Source organism: Pongo pygmaeus, chromosome 11 (genome assembly GCF_028885625.2).
Source record: "Pongo pygmaeus isolate AG05252 chromosome 11, NHGRI_mPonPyg2-v2.0_pri, whole genome shotgun sequence".
Lineage (NCBI taxonomy): Eukaryota > Metazoa > Chordata > Mammalia > Primates > Hominidae > Pongo > Pongo pygmaeus.
The window spans coordinates 118957877-118978243 of NC_072384.2; the positions used below are offsets into that span (position 1 = coordinate 118957877).

The 20367-nt window shown below is 39.9% G+C and overlaps 1 protein-coding gene across 10 annotated transcripts in view; it reads right to left on the minus strand.

Moving 5' to 3' along the window:
• Positions 1 to 20367, minus strand: part of USP37 (ubiquitin specific peptidase 37) — a 119829-nt gene that overhangs the window by 30981 nt on the left and 68481 nt on the right. For 8 of the 10 annotated variants that reach the window (XM_054478534.1, XM_054478533.1, XM_063647970.1 and 5 more), the window contains exons 12-18: positions 18868 to 18999; positions 18576 to 18699; positions 16581 to 16771; positions 9107 to 9224; positions 6473 to 6552; positions 2864 to 3028; positions 434 to 499 (exon numbers count right to left, since the gene is read on the minus strand). In XM_054478534.1, coding sequence (XP_054334509.1) covers positions 434 to 499; positions 2864 to 3028; positions 6473 to 6552; positions 9107 to 9224; positions 16581 to 16771; positions 18576 to 18699; positions 18868 to 18999 — 876 coding nt within the window. The remainder of the gene's footprint in view (positions 1 to 433; positions 500 to 2863; positions 3029 to 6472; positions 6553 to 9106; positions 9225 to 16580; positions 16772 to 18575; positions 18700 to 18867; positions 19000 to 20367) is intronic. The other 2 variants (XM_054478537.2, XM_054478538.2) reach the window with 1 other exon arrangement.

Sequence of the window (20367 nt, forward strand, 5' to 3'; positions counted from 1 at the left end):
AGACAAGAAGTTCCAGACTGGCTAACAACAGGTAAAAAAATGTTTTGGGATTCCATGCCTATCTTTAAGGAAGAGTGCTTTAGACTAATAGGGGTTATTTTATCCCTTAAATCCCTAGATTCCCTTGTCCTCAGTTAATTTTTAGAATTTTAGGATGAAAGTATTACATATTAACAATAATAAGTTTTTAAAAGTTTTAAGACAGAATATTGAGAGGATGAGCTAACCCTAACCTTGTGTCACTGATTAAAATTTGTTATATCCTTCAATATATTCTAAATCAAATTCAGGAAAGTTTCAAAAGTATAGGTAATAAAGAGCATTATCATGCAAAAAGAAAAACAATAATGAAAAGGCAGGGAGGCAATCTTGGAGATTAGGGTAAGCCAAATCCTTAAATACAGATTTTGGGTACATAAGAAATATAACTCACTTTGAAGGTGTAGAAGGGCTGGTGATGCAGGAATTCACCATTTGAGAGGCTTTCAATGGTCTAGAACTATCAGAAAATTAGAAAATATATAATGTATACAAATGAATTATTAAAGATATATATTTAAATTATAAAATGAATTATTCTGTACTATAATTCCTTTTATGTCCTCTTGAAAATCGAACAATTATAATACTTTTAAAATTACTAGCAATAGGCCAGGCGCAGTGGTTCACACCTGTAATCCCAGCACTTTGGGAAGCTGAGGTGGGTGAATCACCTGAGGTCAGGAGTTCAAGTCCAGCCTGGCCAACATGGTGAAACCCTGTCTCTACTAAAAATACAAAAATAAGCCGGGTTTGGTGGCGGGTGCCTGTAATCCCAGCTACTTGGGAGGCTGAGGCATGAGAATTGCTTGAACCTGGGAGGCAGAGGTTGTAGTGAGTGGTGATCGCACCACTGCACTCCAGCCTGGGCAACAGAGTGAGACTCCAACTCAAAAAAAAAAAAAAAAAAAAAAAAAAGGTTGGGCACAGTGGCTCACGAGGTCAAGAGATCGAGACCATCCTGGCAAACACAGTGGAAGCCCGTCTCTAATAAAAAAATACAAAAAATTAGCCGGGCATGGTGGCGGGCACCTGCAGTCCCAGCTACGCGGGAGGCTGAGGCAGGAGAATGGCGTGAACCCGGGAGGTGCAGCTTGCAGTGAACAGAGATGCGCCACTGCACTCCAGGCAACAGAGCGAGACTCCGTCTCAAAAAAAAAATAAAAAAACTAGCAATAGAGGCCAAAAGAGAAAATAAAATACCATCTCTAGGCTCTCCTTGATCCAATAATCTACATAGACAGCATTGGAAATGAAGTCAAGTGTAATACATATGAAAAAAATAACTTGGAGAAAATTACCTTGTCTCAGTTCTTTTAAAGTAATAGCTCTCATTTATTGAGGACTTACTGGATGTCAGACACTGTGCTAAGAACGCTACGTATTATTACCTCATTTAATGTTCACATCCATCCTATTGTTTTTCTTATAGACAAGTCAAGGAATTTGTGCAAGGTCTAAAAGCTATCAAATTGTACAGTCAGACAGCTTGGCTTCAGGCTGTGATCATACAGAGTCTACACTGTTAGTGTGACACAGTACTACTGCCAGCAAGAGTAACAGCTCTACCAGCAGAAGGTAGTATGTACCAAGCAAAAACACGAAAAGAAAAGCTGTGAGAGGAAAAAACCAGAAACACTTAGACTCTCTGGGCACATGCTTTTATTAGTAGATCCTTGAGACACTAGTGTAAACTTCTATGAGACGTGGCTCTTTCAGACACTAACTGTATGACTTTAGGAAAATCATTTAATTTCCTTGGTCCTCTTGTATAAAATTAAGGGTTTGGACAAAAATCTCTAAAATGTCTTCCATCTTTAAAGTTCTACAATTTTATTATTCTACCAAACTAGTGTTCAAGTATAGAAAAGAATGACATAACATATGGCTTCAAAGTAATGCAAGTATGTAGAAAAAAGGGGAACACTCAAAGAAGTCCGAAGGTTTTCCCAGCATACATGATGAAGTAAAACCTAAAGATTACTTCTTTTTTTCTTGAGAAATTTTAGGAGCCATTTAAGTTCTTTACACTGCTGATAATATATGCATGAATGCATAACATTGAGTATAGGGTTTCTCATATCTGCATGTCCTGAAGAGTCAACTGAGGCATTTGCTAAAAATATTGATTCCTAAGCACCTATCTCAGACCTACTGAAACAGAACTTCCAGGGAAAAAACACAAAAATCAGTATTTTTAGTGTCTAGGTGACTCTTATTATCACCTAAGTTTGATTCATATTCAAAAAGTATATTAAACTGTCTTCTAGCAGTCTAAAAAGAGGACTTCCTAAAAAAACACCTCACTATGAAAAGCAACTAATAACTTTGGAAAAATTTTAAGCATTTTCTTCAATTACTTCAGTCAGTGATTTAACACTAAAACAAAGTAAAGCAAAATCAAAATCTCCTTCTTGGTCTGATTTCTTCTTTTCTTTTCTTTTTTTTTTTTTTTGAGATAGGGTCTTGCTCTGATCACCATTCACTGCAGCCTTCATCCGGCAGGCTCCAGCAATCCTCCCACCTCAGCCGCGAGTAGCTGGGACTACAGGTGTGTGCCACCATGCTGGCTTTATTATTTTACTTTTTGTAGAGATGAGGTCATGCTCTGTTGCCACAGGTGGTTTCAAAGTCCTAGGCTCAAGCGATTCTCCTGCCTCAGCCTCCCAAAGTGCTGGGATTACAGGCATGAGCCACTGCATCTGGCCATTGAGCTGATTTTACCTTGGAGTCATACTATGTAATTCGGTCATTCTTTTGATTAGACACTAAAGCCTTTCTATTTCAAAAGGGAATATAAATACATAGTCTCTCAAGGACTTACATTGCCATATGTGCACTCCAACCAAGGGTAAAAGGTGGTTTTGTATTTTCAGTGCAATGAGATGAGAGGGTCAGGTATCTTGGAATGATGACTTGCTGCCCAATTTTATTGTTAAGCGAGAGAGCCACATTGAAGCTGTATCGTTTCAAATGGAGAATGAGGACCCTGAAAAACAGGAGATGACAACCTTACTAATTCATACATAATACATTTATCTTTCTTATAGTAAAAGAGATCACTCTATGTTAGACGACTTTTGATTTAAAAAATCCATTTGGCCAAACCAAAGACACATCAAAGAATATTTACTGAATACCTGTTAGGCGCCAGGCATTGGGCTAGGTAATAAGCATACAAATAATGGTGGATTAGTGTGGTTTGGGTAAAATACTTATAATGTTCCTAGAAAAAACACAAATAAATAAAATATAGCAGACAAGAATGTTAAATTTGGCACTGATATTGGGTTAAAACCTTAAATTATTTACTTCACTGTTACATAGTTTAAAAAGCAATAGGTTTTATATAACCACTACTAGTAAAATAATGTCTATTAAAATGTTACATAGCTCTTATATTGATGGTAAACATTAATTACTTCAAGATGATTTTTGATGAGAATTATTCTTTTATTTTCAGAAGTACTTTCTCTGTAGAAAGCTAAGGAGGAAATACAAAACTTCTCCCCATCTAGAAAAAAGCTTTACAAAAATTTGCATGCCAAATCTGATCTGTGGGTCTGAAAAGGCTTTTAGCTCTTTAGAAGCACTGAATTCTTTACGGTTAAAATTGTGGTAACCTTTTCACTTCTCATACAGAATACGATCTCTGCTTGATGGATTAAATATATTTCTCAACCCACAAGAACACTTTAAAAATTGAATTTCAAAAATCTTTTGGGAATAAACTTCAGTTCTAGGCACACACACAAAAATGATCTACAAAAAACTGATTCTTACCATATATGCCTTCATCACAGAAGCCACAAACAAAAATTTGCAAACTGAAGTTATGGATTTAAAGAGTTATGGATTCTCTTTAAAAACCATGCTAGAACTCAGGATCTTCAAATTTACAATTTGAGAGAATACAAGGACACAACTGATATGAAACCAATGTCAAAATTAAATATTTTAACTAGAATTTCAAATAACCTAACCAAAATAAAAGGTAATATGAGGCTACTCTGGACACACTGCCTATAGTGTAGCCCTGCTATGCACGGAGCAGTAAAAGGAGGAAAAAAAAAAAAAAAGGTAATATAAAACAGGAAAATGATAGTCAAAATCATTGATCTTCAAAGATAAGGCCCAACTTTGTGCACAGATTTGATAACGGTATCAGGCCCTTCAAGAATAAGAGTGGCTTTGAATATTAAACTGAACAAAAGTAGAACAAGACTAATCATTAGGATTTAAAGAGTGGCTTTGAATATTAAATTGAACAAAAGTAGAACAAAACTAATATTAGGATTTGACAAACAGAAGCTTCTATCACATAAGTCTCGAATAAATTAACCTTTAACACAAGTGATCTACCAGGAAAAAAAAAGAAAAAAAAGAAAGAAAAACCAGGAGAAAAATTCCCCTTAGCATTTTTTTTCCCCCACTTGAAAAACCAAATAGCAAGAGAATGGGAAAGAGAAAAGACATCCAGCATGTGAGGTCAAAACTAGTCTTTTTAACTGTACACATGGTTTCCTTAGTGACAGCTGGTAACAACCAATTCTTTGCCTTAAGAGTCTTCCTCCCACCTTCCTGGCCTCAAACCACTCACAAATAGGAAAGAACAAATTCTCTTAAGTCAAAAATATAAGTCTCTTAAGTCAATATAATAATACTGCTATGATTTATACACTTTGGGAGGCTGAGGCGGCCACATCACCTGAGGTCAGGAGTTTGAGACCAGCCTGGCCAACACGGCGCGACCCTGTCTCTACCAAAAACACAAAAATTAGCCAGGCGTGGTGGTGCGTTCCTGTAATCCCAGCTACTCAGGAGGCTGAGGCAGGAGAATCGCTTGAACCCAGGAGGCGGGGGTTGCAGTGAGCCGAGATCATGCCACCGCATTCCAGCCTGGGCAACAGAATGAGACTCTGTTTGAAAAAAACAAAAAACACAACATTTTTTGTAGAGATGGGGGTCTCACCATGTTGCCCAGGCTGGTCTTGAACTCCTGGTCTCAAGCAATCCTTCCACCTTGGCGTCCCAAAATGTTGAGATTACAGGCGTGAACCACCACACCCAGCCTTTATAAAGTCATTTCTTTAAAACCAACTTCCTTGGCCCGGTGCGGTGGCTTATGCCTATAATCCCAGCACTTTGGGAGGCTGAGGTGGGTGGATCACCTGAGGTCAGGAGTTCAAGACCAACCTGGTCAACATGGCGAAACCCCGTCTCTACTAAAAATACAAAAATTAGCCAGGTGTGGTGGCACACACCTGTAATCCCAGCTACTCGGGAGGCTGAGGCAGGAGAATTGCTTGAACCCGTGAGGCAGAGGTTGCAGTGAGCTGAGATTGTGCCACTGCACTCTAGCCTGGGGGACAGACCAAGACTCTGTATCAAAACAACAACAACAACAACAACAACAATCAACCAAAAAAAAAAAAAACCAATTCCCATTTTCTAGAAAGGAGTAGATTATGAAATGTAAAAGAACTAGTCTCTAGGGGCTAGGTTCCAGAAATTCCACACTTACTGACAGAATACTGAAGCTAACAAAAGAAAGTAAAGCACTCTGTAGGCAAAGTGCTACATAAATACTTAATAATAACCTTGGTGTTTGCGATCTATTCTTAGAAAGAACTAAAAGCTGTCCTGTAACCACATAATAATTTTTTGTAACTACTTCAGTTTTATGTTTATACAGAGCAGATACAATATAAGTTAATTTCATTCCTATATCAGAAAATTTATCTTATGATTACAGGAAATTTACTAATTTATAAGATCCTTAGAATGAAGGAATGCACAAACTGCAAAAAATTACTCCCTATTTTATTCTTATGTACATGTGTGTATGTGTCTATAGCAGGTTTTTACTGAAAGTATGGGATAACAGAAAAAGACTACAGCACAACACAGGGCAACAAAATTTTCTGAATATTACACATTATTGAATTAAAAATTGACTAGCTAGTTCTTATAATTATTCCAAAGTCTCAGCAGCTGTATCCTCTGTTGCCATTTTCTTGGAACTCTCAAGACCCTTTTTCTCTTCAATATTTCAAACCCTTTTCCTTCCTTTCCTTCCTTTCTTTAAATATGTATTTCTTTCTTTTGTAGAGATGGGGTTTCCCTACGTTACCCAGGCTGGTCTTGAACTCCTGGACTCAAGTGATCCTCCTACCTCAGCCTCCCAAAGTGCTAGGATTACAGGCGTGAGCTATCACACCTGGTCACCTTTCTTATGCAAGAGCATTCTAGCTCTCCACCCTCTACACTCTGCATATTTCGGCTTTCCTGACCCTCTTTACCAATCCATTCTGGTAACCTTCATTTATTCAGTAATATTTGTATGAACTTTAAAAAGAAAAATTGAAAAGTAATTAAATGTACCCGGGAATTCTTTAATCCATAGCAAAAAAAAAAAAAAAAAAAAAATTACCTAGGAAGCCTGTTAAATTTGTGCCTGACAAGAGCACACTTCCCGCCACACTTCTCACAAGAATACTCCAGTTCTTCGGCCTATAAAAAGAAGGAAAAATAAAGCATGAAGGTGAATCAGCATTAGTATCTTAAATGCAAATAATTTGGTCTAGTCTTATTAGTTCCATTAGTGGAATGACAACTCTGAACCAGTTTTAAAAATTCTGTGTCTAGAGCCATGAGCCTTACCAAATTAAGACCCAATCCTCAAAATATACCTATAATATCATGCCCCATTTCGGAACGTCTAATTTCCTTTTTCACCAAGAAAATACCTAAATTTATGATAGTAACTAGACTCTAAAATAGAAGATTCTTAGCCTTTTCAGCCTTTTCCCCATGGACACATATGAACCACTACCAAGAGTATATCCAGATTTTAATATATGGCCATAGCAGAGATAAGATCACCTTTAGGTTAGGTAGAATTTCTTGTCTGTTAGGTGTAACGCTACCCCTTTCGCATAATGGAACTCAATCTTCTCGTGACAGCCCACTAAGAACAACTGCTTTAAAAGGATGAAAGGTTGGGGTGAATACCATTACCTAGAGAACACTGAAACAAGAAATCCTTAAAAAATGGGGGTAAAAATACATAGGAAAATCTTCAAAGTCTATGATAATAACAAGAATAGTTTAAAAATGACTAAAAGAAAAGCAGAGTATTTATCTTTGGGTAGAGCTCAACATTCATCATTTGATAAACAGATTTTTTTGTTTGTTTGTTTTGACACAGAGCCTTGCTCTGTCACCCAGGCAACTGGGTGGGAGGGAGGGGCGTGATCTCAGCTCACTGTAACCTCCACCTCCAGGGTTCAAGTGATTCTCGTGCCTCAGCTTCCCGAGTAGCTGGGACTACAGGCATGTGCCACCATACCTGGCTAACTTTTGCATTTTTAGTAGAAGCAGGGTTTTGCCGTGTTGGCCAGGCTGGTATTGAACTCCTGACTTCAGGTGATTGGCCTCCCTTGGCCTCACAAAGTGTTGGGATTACAGGTGGGAGCCACCACACCCAGCCAGATTTTTTATTTTTTTTATTTTTTATTTTTTTTTGAGACAGAGTCTTGCTCTGTTGCCCAGGCTGGAGTGCAGTGGTGTGATCTCGGCTCACTTCAAGCTCCACCTCCCAGGTTCACGCCATTCTCCTGCCTCAGCCTCCTGAGTAGCTGGGACTACAGGCGCCCGCCACCACGCCCAGCTAATTTTTTTGTATTTCTAGTAGACACAGGGTTTCACCGTGTTAGCCAGGATGGTCTCAATCTCCTGACCTTGTGATCCTCCCACCTCAGCCTCCCAAAGTGCTGGGATTACAGGTGTTAGCCACCATGCCCGGCCTTATTTTTATTTTTTATACCTTAGGAAGACAATCCTGCCAATTTGCTACAACACAACAAGGACCGCTACTAGACAGATCAAGGGGGATTCTTGCAAATTTCCACTAGTTATAAGGACTGCTATAACAACAGTCTGATTATGCCCCAGAAACTTTTTCAATATCTGTAACGGTATATCACAGACACAAATATGTATCTACAGCTTTGGATAAACATGATTCTTCCTTCCTGTTTCTAATAGGGTACATACAACGTAAGAAAAAGCAAAGAATATTTTCTTATTCTGCAGATCTTAGGATACCAACTTACATGGTATCTGCAGTTTTAATTTCATGTTACCAAATTTTAGAATATGTTACTTCAAATACTTTAATATTTGTTTACAAATAACAAACAACTTTTTTTTTTTGAGACGGAGTCTCGTTCTGTCGCCAGGCTGGAGTGCAGTGGCGTGATCTTGGCTCACTGCAACCTCCCACTCCCAGGTTCAAGCGATTTTCCTGCCTCAGCCTCCTGACTAGCTGGGACTACAGGCACACGCCACCATGCCCAGCTATTTTTTGTATTTTTAGTAGAGACCGGGTTTCACCATGCTGGCCAAGATGATCTTGATCTCTTGACCTTGTGATCCGCCTGCCTCGGCCTCCCAAAGTGCTGGGATTACAGGTGTGAGCCACTGCGCCTGGCCAACAAACTATTTCTAAGATTGTCTAAATGCTTACTATTGAGTTAAATTTATAATCTACTTAAGCAATTAATTTTCTTTCTCAATGAGTTATAATTAGATTTATCAAGCTTTTAAAAATAATAATAATAATTTATAAAAACTTCTCATCTGTTTTCCCCACGAATAATTTTGTTGAAACTCTGCCAAAACCAGGTGTGGTGGCTCACGCCTGTAATCCCAGGACTTTGGGAGGCCAAGGTGGGCAGATCACTTAAGGTCAGGAGTTCGAGACCAGCCTGGCCAACATGATGAAACCGCGACTCTACCAAAAAGTACAAAAATTCGCCAGACATGGTGGCATGATCCAGCTACTTGGGGAGGCTGAGGTGGGAGGACTGCTTGAACCTGGGGGCAGAGGTTGCAGTGAGCTGAGATTGTGCAACTGCACTATAGCCAGGGTGACAAAGTGAGACCCTGTCTCAAAAAAAAAAAAAAAAGAAAAGCGAAACTTTGCCTTGAAGAAACCAACTTCAAATACAACTATCAGTGATATAAAATTTAGTTATGTGAAAATACAAAAGATATTATTTACCCTAAAGAAAAGATCAAGAGAATCTTGAATTGAACGAGGAGGGAGTGGTTTTTTCCTACGAGGAAGGTCAATAGAGAGGTCATTAAACTGTTCTCTTTTGGGGATAATCTCTCCACATCTGTAAGAATAAAATGAGACATGTAAGCATTTAGACCAATACACAAGAAATACAAATATACCTGAGAAACTCTCTTCTTCCACAGAACTTATGGTACTGACACACTATCACCAGGCATAAGAACTATATACATTTAAGACTTTTTCATGCTTACTTTAACCCTTATTAAATTAATACAGATAAAACCTCAATTGCAAGTATTTAAGTACTTTATTTAAATCTTTTTTTTTTCGTGAGATACAGTTTCGCTCTTGTCACCCAGGCTGGAGTACAATGGTGTGATCTCAGCTCACTGCAACCTCCGCCTCCTGGGTTCAAGCGATTCTCCTGCCTCAGCCTTGCAAGTAGCTGGGATTACAGGCATGCGCCACCATGCCCGGCTAATTTTGTATTTTTAGTAGAGACGGGGTTTCTCCATGTTGGTTAGGCTGGTCTTGAACTCCCGACCTCAGGTGATCCTCCCACCTCAGCCTCCCAAAGTACCGGGATTACAGGCGTGAGCCACCACGCCCGGCCAATTTTTAAACTTTATATAAGCAACCCCCAAACTTTAAAAAACTAAAGTATAACATAACATACAAAAGTGAACCTGTTGCAGGTATACAGCTTGATAAATTATCACTTAACACATTCATCACCACTCAAATCAAGAAACAGGGCCAGGTGTGGTGGCTGGTGCCTGTAATCCCAGCACTTCGGGAGGCCAAGGTGGGTGGATTACCTGAGGTCAGGAGTTCGAGACCAGCCTGGCCAACATGGTGAAACCTTGTCTCTACAAAAAATACAAAAATTAGCCAGGCGAGGTGGCATGCGCCTGTAATCCCAGCTACTTGGGAGGCTGAGGCAGGAGAATCACTTGAACCCGGGAGGCGGAGGTTGCAGTGAGCTGAGATCACGCCACTACACTCCAGCCTGGGCAACAGAGAGAGACTCTGTCTAAAAAAAAATGAAAAACAACAAAAAAAAGAAACAGAACAACACCATCAACTCTCTAGAAGCCCCCTTGCACATATCCTTTTCCAATCACTACCCTCCTTCCTTCTCCCCAAAAATAACTATTTTTTATTTTTTTGAGGTGGAGTTTTGCTTTTGTTGCCCAAGCTGGAGTGCAATGTGGCACGATCTCAGCTCACTGCAACCTCTGCCTCCTGGTTTCAAGCGATTGCTACCTCAGCCTCCCAAGCAGCTGAGATTACAGGCACACACCACCACGCGTGGCTAATTTTTAGTATTTTAGTAGAGATGGGGTTTCACCATGTTAGCCAGGCCAGTCTGGAACTCCTGACCTCGTGATCCGCCCGCCTCGGCCTCCCAAAATGCTGGGATTACAGGTGTGAGCCACTGCACCTGGTCCCAAAAGACAATATTATTCTGACTTCTAACCCTATAGATGTTCCGCCTGTTTTTGAACCTTTTATAATGGGATTATGCAATATGTTTTCTTTTAGTTGGCCTCTCTTTTGTTCAGCATGATTGTAATATTTAACTATGCCTGCTGCACATGACTCTACTGCATTTTCGTTGTTGTATAGCTTTAATCTGTATGAATATTCTACAATTATCCATGTTAGTACTGATAAGCATTTAGGTTGTTTCCAGTTGTTGGCTATGTAAGTAATGCTGCTTTAAAAATTCTACATGTTATTGGCCAGGCACAATGGCTCACGCCTGTAATCCCAGCACTTTGGGAGGCCGAGGTGGGTGGATCACGAGATCAGGAAATCAAGACCATCCTGGCTAACACGGTGAAACCCCATTTCTACTAAAAATACAAAAAATTAGCTGGGCGTGGTGGCAGGCACCTGTAGTCGGGAGGCTGAGGCAGGAGAATGGTGTGAACTCAGGAGGCGGAACTTGAAGTGAGCCGAGACAGCGCCACTGCACTCCAGCCTGGACGACAGAGCAAGACTCCATCTCTAAATAAATAAATAAATAAATAAATAATCTACATGTTCTTTATGTGCATATGTGGATACTTCTATTAGGCAGCAGAATGATTGAGTTATCAAATATATTTTTTATAGAATTTTAAAACGTTGAGCTCAGAGATTAAAACACCATATTCAATTTATCTAGAGGCAAATTTCTTTTAAATAGTTTTAGCTGACTGTTTTTCATTTTGTCTTATCAGTACTTTAGGTAATATTCATATTTCTACCCTAATTCCCTACTGTTACAGCTAAAGACTGAAAAACATAAGAGTATATTTGTCTCTGATTCAACAAACATTTACTGAGTGCCTCTCTAACAGGCAGAATTCTAAGGTGACCCTCGACTTTGTATATTTCTGTCCCCTTTGAGTGTGGGTAGAACCAACCTGTGATAATGATGAGCTACCACATCTATGATGATGTTATTTTACCTGGCCCAAAGGAATTTTGCAGACATAATTAAGGTTACTAATCTTAACTTTGAATGAATCAAAAAGGAGATTATCTGAATGGGTCAGATCCAATCATATAGCCCTTCTGTTTGTTTGTTTTTGAGACAGGCTCTTGCTCTGTTGTCCAGGCTGGAGAGCAGTGGCACGACCACGGCTCACTGCAGCCTCGACTTCCCAGGCTCAAGGAATCCTCCTACCTTAGCCTCCCAAATAGCTGAGACTACAGGTGTGCACCACCATGTCTGGCTATTTTTAAACTTTTTGTAGAGAAGAGGGTATCACTATGTTGTCAGGGCTGGTCTCAAACACCTAGATTCAAGTGATCCTCTTGCCTCAGCCTCCCAAAGTGCTGGGATTACAGGCATGAGCCACCATGCTCCACCCATATGAGCCCTTTAAATCTGGGTCTAGAGGACAGAAAGAGAAGTCTGAAGTCAGAAAGATGTATACATCCTGCTAGCCTGGAAAAAAGCAAACAGCACTGTTGTGAAGTGCCTATGAGGGGGCCATGTGGCAAGGATCTATAGACAGCCTTTAGGAAATGAGTGGTTCCAGTGGACAGCTAGCAAGAAAATGAGGATCTCAGTCCTATAACCATAGGATCTGCATTCTACCCATGACCTTAATGAGACAGAAGAGGAACCTGGGTTCCAGATGAGAGCACAGGCAGTAATACCTTTATTTCAGCCTTATGATACTCTGAGCTGAGAACTCAGCCATACTGTGCTTAGTTTTCTGACCTACAGAGCTGGGATGAATAAATGGGTGTTGTTTTAAGCTAATACGTTAAGCAATTTCTTACACAGCACTGAAAACCTAATAGGGCCTCCTATATGCCAGAAAATGTTCTAGGCACTGGGGTGACAGGAGTGAATAAACCAAGGCAAAAATACCTCCTCTCATGAAGCCATCATTATACTGGGAGAGACAATGAAATCAACACTAGTAAAACATACAGTATGTTAGATAGTGATACATGTAAAGAGGAAATACATAGTAGGGAAGAGGGGAATGAAATATCAGAGCAGAGTATCTGATAGCGTGGCAAGAAAACACATCACTGAACAAATGGCCTTTATGTAAAGATCTGGAAAAGTGAGGGCACTATCTAAATGAGAATATGGGGGCCAGGCGTGGGGGCTAGTGTCTGTAATCCCAGCATTTTGGAAGGCTGAAGTGGGAAGTTGGCTTGAGCCCACAAGTTTCAGACCAGCCTAGGCAACATTGGAAAACCCAATCTCTACAACAAATCAAAACAATTAGCCAGGCATGGTGGTGTGCACCTGTAGTCCCAGCTATTCAGGAGGCTGCAGTGGGAGGATTGCTTGAGCCAGGGAAGTTGAGGCTGCAGTGAGCTGTGATTGAGCCACTGCACTCTAGCCTGGGTGACAAAGCAACACCCTGTCTCAGAAATAAATCAGCAATTAAATAAAAATAAAAATAAGATAATTTTGGGAAAGAGAATTCAAAATAGAGGAAATGGTAAGTGCAAAGACTCTAAGGCACTATGATCCTGGTGTTTTTGAACAAAAGCAAGGAAGCTCATTTCGTTAAAATAGAATGAGCAAGGGAAAAGTGTGACAGAAGATGAAGTCAGAGAGTCAAGAGAGATGGGGGTAGGAGTGCTGAGAGGCAGATTACATGAGGTTATACAAGTCACAGGCTTTTAAATTTTATAAGCAGAAGGCTGACATGAACTAACTTCCATTTAAAATGGATTGCTTTGGCTTATGTGTTTAAAACAGACTGCAGAAACATGGTAACTAATTTAAAAGATGCTGCAACAATTCAAACAAGAGATGATAGTGGCTTGGTGTAGGGTAGTAGCAATGAAAGTGGTAAAAAGAGGTCACATTCTGGATGTATTTCCAAGGCAGAGCTGAAAGGACTTGCAGACATATGAGATGTCAGGTTTGAGAAAAAGAAATACAAAGCTGGGCACAGTGGCTTACGCCTGTAAACTCCAGCAATTTGGGAGGCCAACGTGGGAGGGTTGCTTGAGGCCAGTTCAAGACTAGCCTGGGCAACACAGTGAGAACTTGTCTCTAGAAAAAATTTAAAAATTAGCTGGGTGTGGTGGCATGTGCTCATAGTCCTGGCTACTCTAGATGCTGAGGTGGGAAGGATTGCTTAAGTTCAGGAGTTAGCAGGCTACAGTAAGCTATGACTGCGCCACTGCACTCCAGCCTGGGTGACAGAGCAAGACTCTGTCTTCAAAAAAAAAATTTTTTTCCCCCATATTCAAGAATATATTAATAATACACTGAATTGCCTTATATTAATTAAAAAGAAGTCAGTTTAAACTGTAATTTTTTTTTTTTTTAAAAAGTACATTTGCCAAACTGGCCAAACAAACCTATAGCAAGATGGGGCAGAGGATAAACACACAAAATTACAATCCAAACTGTAATGTGTGTGGAACCTTCCTTCAGCCAGAAACTACTTTGTGTTAGAGAACTGTCCTAAATAAAATTACTAATGAAGCAACAGAACCCTATCCCCACCCAGCTGGCACATCCTGCCCAGTCTAGCCACCTGGTGTGCCTATACCCCATGACCCATGCCACTTATTGCATTGATGCACATACCTCAACTGCATATCCAACATCTGGGTGCTGTACAATTAGAGTGCCTAATACCACTGGCACAGTGTAGAAGCCACTACTCTGATACGGCCTTCTTTCTTTCTTTTTTTGAGATGGAGTCTTGCTCTGTCACCCAGGCTAGAGTGCAATGGCATAATCTCAGCTTACTACAGCCACCTCCTCCCAGGTTAAAGCAATTGTCCTGCCTCAGCCTCCCTAGTAGCTGGGACTACAGGTGTGCACCACCAGGCCTGGCTAATTTTTGTATTTTTAGTGAAGATGGGGTTTCGCCATGTTGGCCAGGCTGGTCTTGAACTCCTGACCTCAGGTGATCCACCCACCTTGACCTCCCAAAGTGCTGGGATTACAGGCAGGAGCCACCATGCCCAGCCTGATATGGCCTGCTTTCTTCTGGGTTGCCTGAATGATCCCACTGTCCAGCTCCCCAGACCTGACTGAGAGAGCTGATGGACTGCCTGTGGTCATTTTCAACTGAGGCAACTTAAATTTTCCTATAAAAAAAATTTGAATGGTACGCCCACAATTCAATGAAATAATAACTGAAAACTTTGCCTCTCACTTTGACTTGCACAAATTTTGTCTGGAAGGTGCATTAGAAGGAAGAGATAAATGGCTATTATATTATTAATTGCCGTTGGACTCTCCAGCTTTTATAAGCTGAACCATACTTGCAAGATCCAGATGTTTTCTTCAGAAAACCATTTATCCACCAGCGGGAAAAGACTGATGAAGTTATGAATGAAAGTAAGCAGTATCACAGACTACTGATGCAAAACTGTCTTTATTAAAATTCTGGTTAAAAATGCTAGAATGTTATAGCTGGAAAAGATGTCAGTGAACACTATCATTTTGAGCAGCCTGAGAAAAATAGATATGGAGGACAGAAAATTGGAGAACCAATATGGATTTTGAATATTTCTGAAGAAAATTCCAGAATGGAAGAGAAGCAGTATTTAGAGAATAGTTTTCTGGAGCTGGAGAAAAATCCCAATGCTTCAGATGAAAAGGCTCTACCATATTAAGGCAAAAGTAACAAAAAGTGTTAATAACTAGATGTAAACTAGTGAAACTGTGAATTTCAAAAATAAAGAATACCACAGATTTTCAGGAAGAAAAAGAAAAAAATTCCCACAAAGTCAGATTTCTTATGAGTGGCACAGAGTAACAGGATATGATAGGGCAGTATACTTAATACACTGATGGGTAAAGACTATGTATGAGTCAATAATTCTGCATTAAGTCATGTGTGAAAGTCATAGAAATAATTCTCTCTTATATAGAGACTGTGAAGAATTACATTTTATCTGAAAAAAATCTATTCAGAGATGTACTACAGATGACTGGAAGATTAGTCAAAGTAAAATATTTTAAAGTGACGTGCAGGCTATAGAAGTCCTGATAAGTATGGAAATTAACTTGATGTAGAAAGTCTGGATAATTACTGCAAATATGGTTGAAAAACATTGCAAAAGGTAAAAATAATTCAAATTCGGATCTATTTTGTAAAAAAAAAATATTTTTAGTAAAAATAATTTGGGGTTCAACCAAAAAAGCAAGTAATAAGGTGTGTTTTTTTTTTCAGTGACAAAGAAAAACAAGTATACCCAAACAAATCAATATTCTACACTGGAAAAGACGTAGAATGAAAAAAATAAAACTATAGATTAAAATTAAGTGTTAGGCAATACTAAAGTGTATAATAAAGTACTTAAATTTTCCTCAGTTCTCACTCCACCACACATTTTTGTTTTGTTTTGTTTTTTGAGATAGGGTCTTGCTTTGTTGCCCAAGCTGGAGTGCAGTGGCGTCACCATGGCTTACTGCAGCCTCAACTTGCAGTGTTCAAGCAATCCTCCCACTTCAGCCTTCCAAGTAGCTGGGATTATAGGTGTGCATCACCACGCCTGCCTAATTTTTATATATTTTGTAGAGATGGGGTTTCCCCATGTTGCCCAGGCTGGTCTTGAACTCCTGGGCTCAAACTATCTGCCCACTTCATCCTCCCAAAGTGTTGGGATTACAGGCATGAGCCACTGTGCCCAGCCCAAGCATTTCTATAGAAAGATAAAGACTTTGAAAAAAAGGTTTGATATAATCTGTTGGTTTATATTTCCCCTATGACATAGAAAGGAAGATGAGATAAAAATTCATTACTCGGGAGGCTGAGGTAGGAGGATCACTTGATCCCAGGAGATCTAGGCTGCAATGAGCTGGGGTTGTACCACTGCACCCAAGAGCCTAGGCAACTGTGTGAGACCCTGTCTTAAAGATAGAAAAGAATTCATGGCATTTGGTATGTCATAGGAGAGTTTTAATCACTTGCCATAAAGAAGTAAAAAGGGAAATAATTTCTTAGACACTACTTACGCTTTACAAATGATGGAGTGCTGAACCTCAAACTCCAAATTAGTAATAACAGGGCAAGTGTATACTCTGGTAGCTGAAGTATCTGGTGAATTTTCTTCTCCAGAAACAGGTTCAGTCTTCCAAGTTTTATTTAATTTTTCCATATCTTCTTTCAGCTGGTCCAAACACTGACTTAAAAATTCATGAGCATCCTAATAAGACAACAATATCCTTAATCAGATAAAAACATTTCTTGTCACAATAGCTTACTGAGGCTGGGTGTTGTGCCTCATACCTGTAATTCCAGCACTCTGGAAAGCTGAGGCAGGCGGATCACTTGAGGTCAGGAGTTCAAGACCAGCCTGGCCAACACGGTGAAATGCCATCTTTATTAAAAATACAAAAATTAGCCAGGTGTGGTGGCAGTCCCTGTAATCCCAGCTACTTGGGAGGCTGAGGCAGAAAAATCGCTTGAACCTGGGAGGCAGAGGTTACAGCAAGCCAAGGTCGCACCATTATATTCCAGTTCGGGCGACAGAGCAAGATTCCGTCTCAAAAGAAAAGAAAAAAAACCAACAACAAAAAACAAAACAAAACAAAAATAATAGCTTATTAACATTATAATTTATACAGTGAAAACCCTTGGAAGTCAATGACATATGTGAACAATGTCAGGTTTATTCTTATAAGAATTTGGGGGGGGCTGCATATTTTGTGAATAAAAACAAATGACAGATTATATATTCTTAATAATTATATCAGTTGCACTGGCATGAATCAATGAATAACTCCTCACTTTGTTAAAAGAGGTAAGTTTCGCAGGTAACACAGCCCAGGTCCTTGCACTGGTAAATCAAATCTATATATTAAAATATGGTACAATACACAGAAGAGTCACATTTAATCTTACTACAACTCCTTAGGTTTTTCTTTCTTTCTTTCTTTCTTTGAGACAGATTTTCGCTCTTGTCACACAGGCTGGAGTACAATGGCACAATCTCGGCTCACTGCAACCTCTGCATCCAGGGTTCAACCGATTATCCTGCATCAGCCTCCCAAGTAGCTGGGATTACAGACATGCGACATCATGCCTGGCTAATTTTTTTGTATTTTTAGTAGAGATGGGGTTTCACCTCATCAGTCAGGCTGGTCTGGAACTCCTGACCTCAGGTGATCCACCCGCCCCGGCCTCTCAAAGTGCTGGGATTACAGGCATGAGCTACCGCACCCAGCCTCTCCTCAGGTTTTTCAATCAATAATGAACACACATACACAAACCTCGTTTTAAAATAAAAATCAAGAAACACACTAAAATCATGTCAATTTCCATGATTTCTTACACATTATTTTATTTATTTATTTTATTTTTTTGAGACAGAGTCTCGCCCTGTAACCCAGGTTGGAGTGCAATGGTGCGATCTCAGCTCACTGCGACCTCTGCCTCCCCGGTTCAAGAGATTCTCCTGCCTCAGCTTCCCGAGTAGCTGGTATTACAGGCATGTGCCACCACGCCCGGCTAATTTTTTTTAATCTTTAGTAGAGACAGGGTTTCACCATGTTGGCCAGGCTGGTCTCAAACTCCTGACCTCGTGATCCACCCACCGTGGCCTCCCAAAGTGCTGGGATTACAGGCATGAGCCACCACACCCGGCCTATTTTATTTATTTTTATAAATATTTATTTATTTATTTTTTGAGATGGAGTCTTGCTCTGTCACCCAGGCTATAGTGCAGTGGTATGATCTTGGCTCACTACAACCTCTGCCTCCCGGGTTCAAGCAATTCTCCTGCCTCAGCCTCCCGAGTAGCTGGGATTACAGGCGCATGCCACCACGCCTGGCTAATTTTTGTATTTTTAGTAGAGACAGGGTTTCGCCATGTTGGCCAGGCTGGTCTCAAACTCCTGACCTCAGTGACCTCAGGTGACTTGCCCACCTAGGCCTCCCAAAGTGCTGGGATTACAGACGTGAGCCACCGTGTCAGGCCTCTGTAACATTTTAAAACAATTAATACTCACATTCTGCATATAACCAGAGAATCTCTCTGCTGTAGCTGAAATGGCATTTTTAACCTTCTTGAGTAAATCCTTTTTGGTCTCTGAATTACAGATATCTTTTTTAACAAGCAAGTGTGCAAAGCGTCTGGTAAAACAAAAAACACAAAGTTACCACGTTTTACATGACATGGCATGATATTTTAAAGAATAATTACTAATAATGGCACAGAAAATTTTTGAGTGTCTAAAATTCCATTATTCTATAGTCAATGAAGTAAAAGGTTACTCAATAAGTACAGTACATAATGATTACCTGATAAGTGCGTTGAGTGGAATTTTCTTCCATGGGATACCTTGTTTAAGCAAGTCATTTGCAAATGACTGGAGTGAAAATAGAGATTGTAGAATAGCATTCATATAGCAGGTATTTCCCAAATTGGAAAAGCTGAAAATTAAAGAAATAGTGCTTTAGAAGGCAACAGGAATTCCTAAAGTATGTTCAGTATAGTAGGAGTTCTCCACTTTATGTTTCAGAATCACCTGGAGGGCTTGTTAAACTACATATTACTGGACCCTAACCCCAAGGTTTCTGATTCAGTAGGTTTGGACACAAATGTGTCCAAAAAAAGAAGGCACAAAAATGTCCATTTCTAACAAGTTACTAGATCATGTTGATGTTGCTGGTCTGGGGACTCCACTTTGAGAACCACTGCATTATGACATAATAATAATAGGCCAGGCGCAGTGGCTCACGCCTGTAATCCAAGCACTTTGGGAGGCCAAGGCAGGCAGATCGCTTGAGGTCAGTAGTTTGAGACCAGCCTGGCCAATATAGTGGAACACTGCCTCTACTAAAAACACTAAAATTAGCCAGGCGTGGTGGTATGTGCCTGTAATCGCAGCTACTTGGAGGCTTAGGCAGGAGAATCACTTGAACCCAGGAGGTGGAGGTTGCAGTGAACTAAGATTGTGCCATCGCACTCCAGCCTCAGCAACAGAGTGAGACTCTGTCTCAAAATAAAATAAATAAATAAATACATAAATAATAACTTAGTTTGATCTAATGGAAAAGTATACATTTTTCAAAATGAATGCTAAACATGACTGGGGGCTTACCTAAAGTGCTATTCATTCTTACTTATAATTTATTTTTTTCATTTAAATATAACTTATTCATTTCTCTGAAAATGAATGCTCAGAAAAGGAACTACTGGGTCATAGAATATATGTGTTTAGGTACTGCCAAACCTTTTTCCTATGTACAAATATATTTTAAAAACTTTTTATGCCGGGCGCAGTGGCTCATGCCTATAATCCCAGCACTTTGGGAGGCCAAGGCGGGCGGATCACAAGGTTAGGAGATGGAAACCATCCTGGCTAACACGGTGAAACCCCGTCTCTACTAAAAATACAAAAAATTAGCCAGGCGTGGAGGCACGCGCCTGTAGTCCCAGCTACTTGGGAGGCTGAGGCAAGAGAATTGCTTGAACCCAGGAGGCGGAGGTTGCAGTGAGTTGAGATCGCGCCACTGCACTCAAGCCTGGGCAACAGAGCAAGACTATGTTTTTTAAAAAAACAAAAAACAAACAAACAAAAAAACCCTTTTAATTTAGAAATAAATTTAGACTTCCAGAAAAGATGCAAAAATCTTTACCTGGATTCACCAACTGTTATACTTCTGTAATATGCACTTCACCACTTAATATCCCTCTCTATATATATTTTTCTGAAACCATTTCAGAGTAAGTTGCATTTATTAAACCCCTTTAGTTCTAAATACTTTAGTGTGTATTTCATAAGACCATTCTTACAA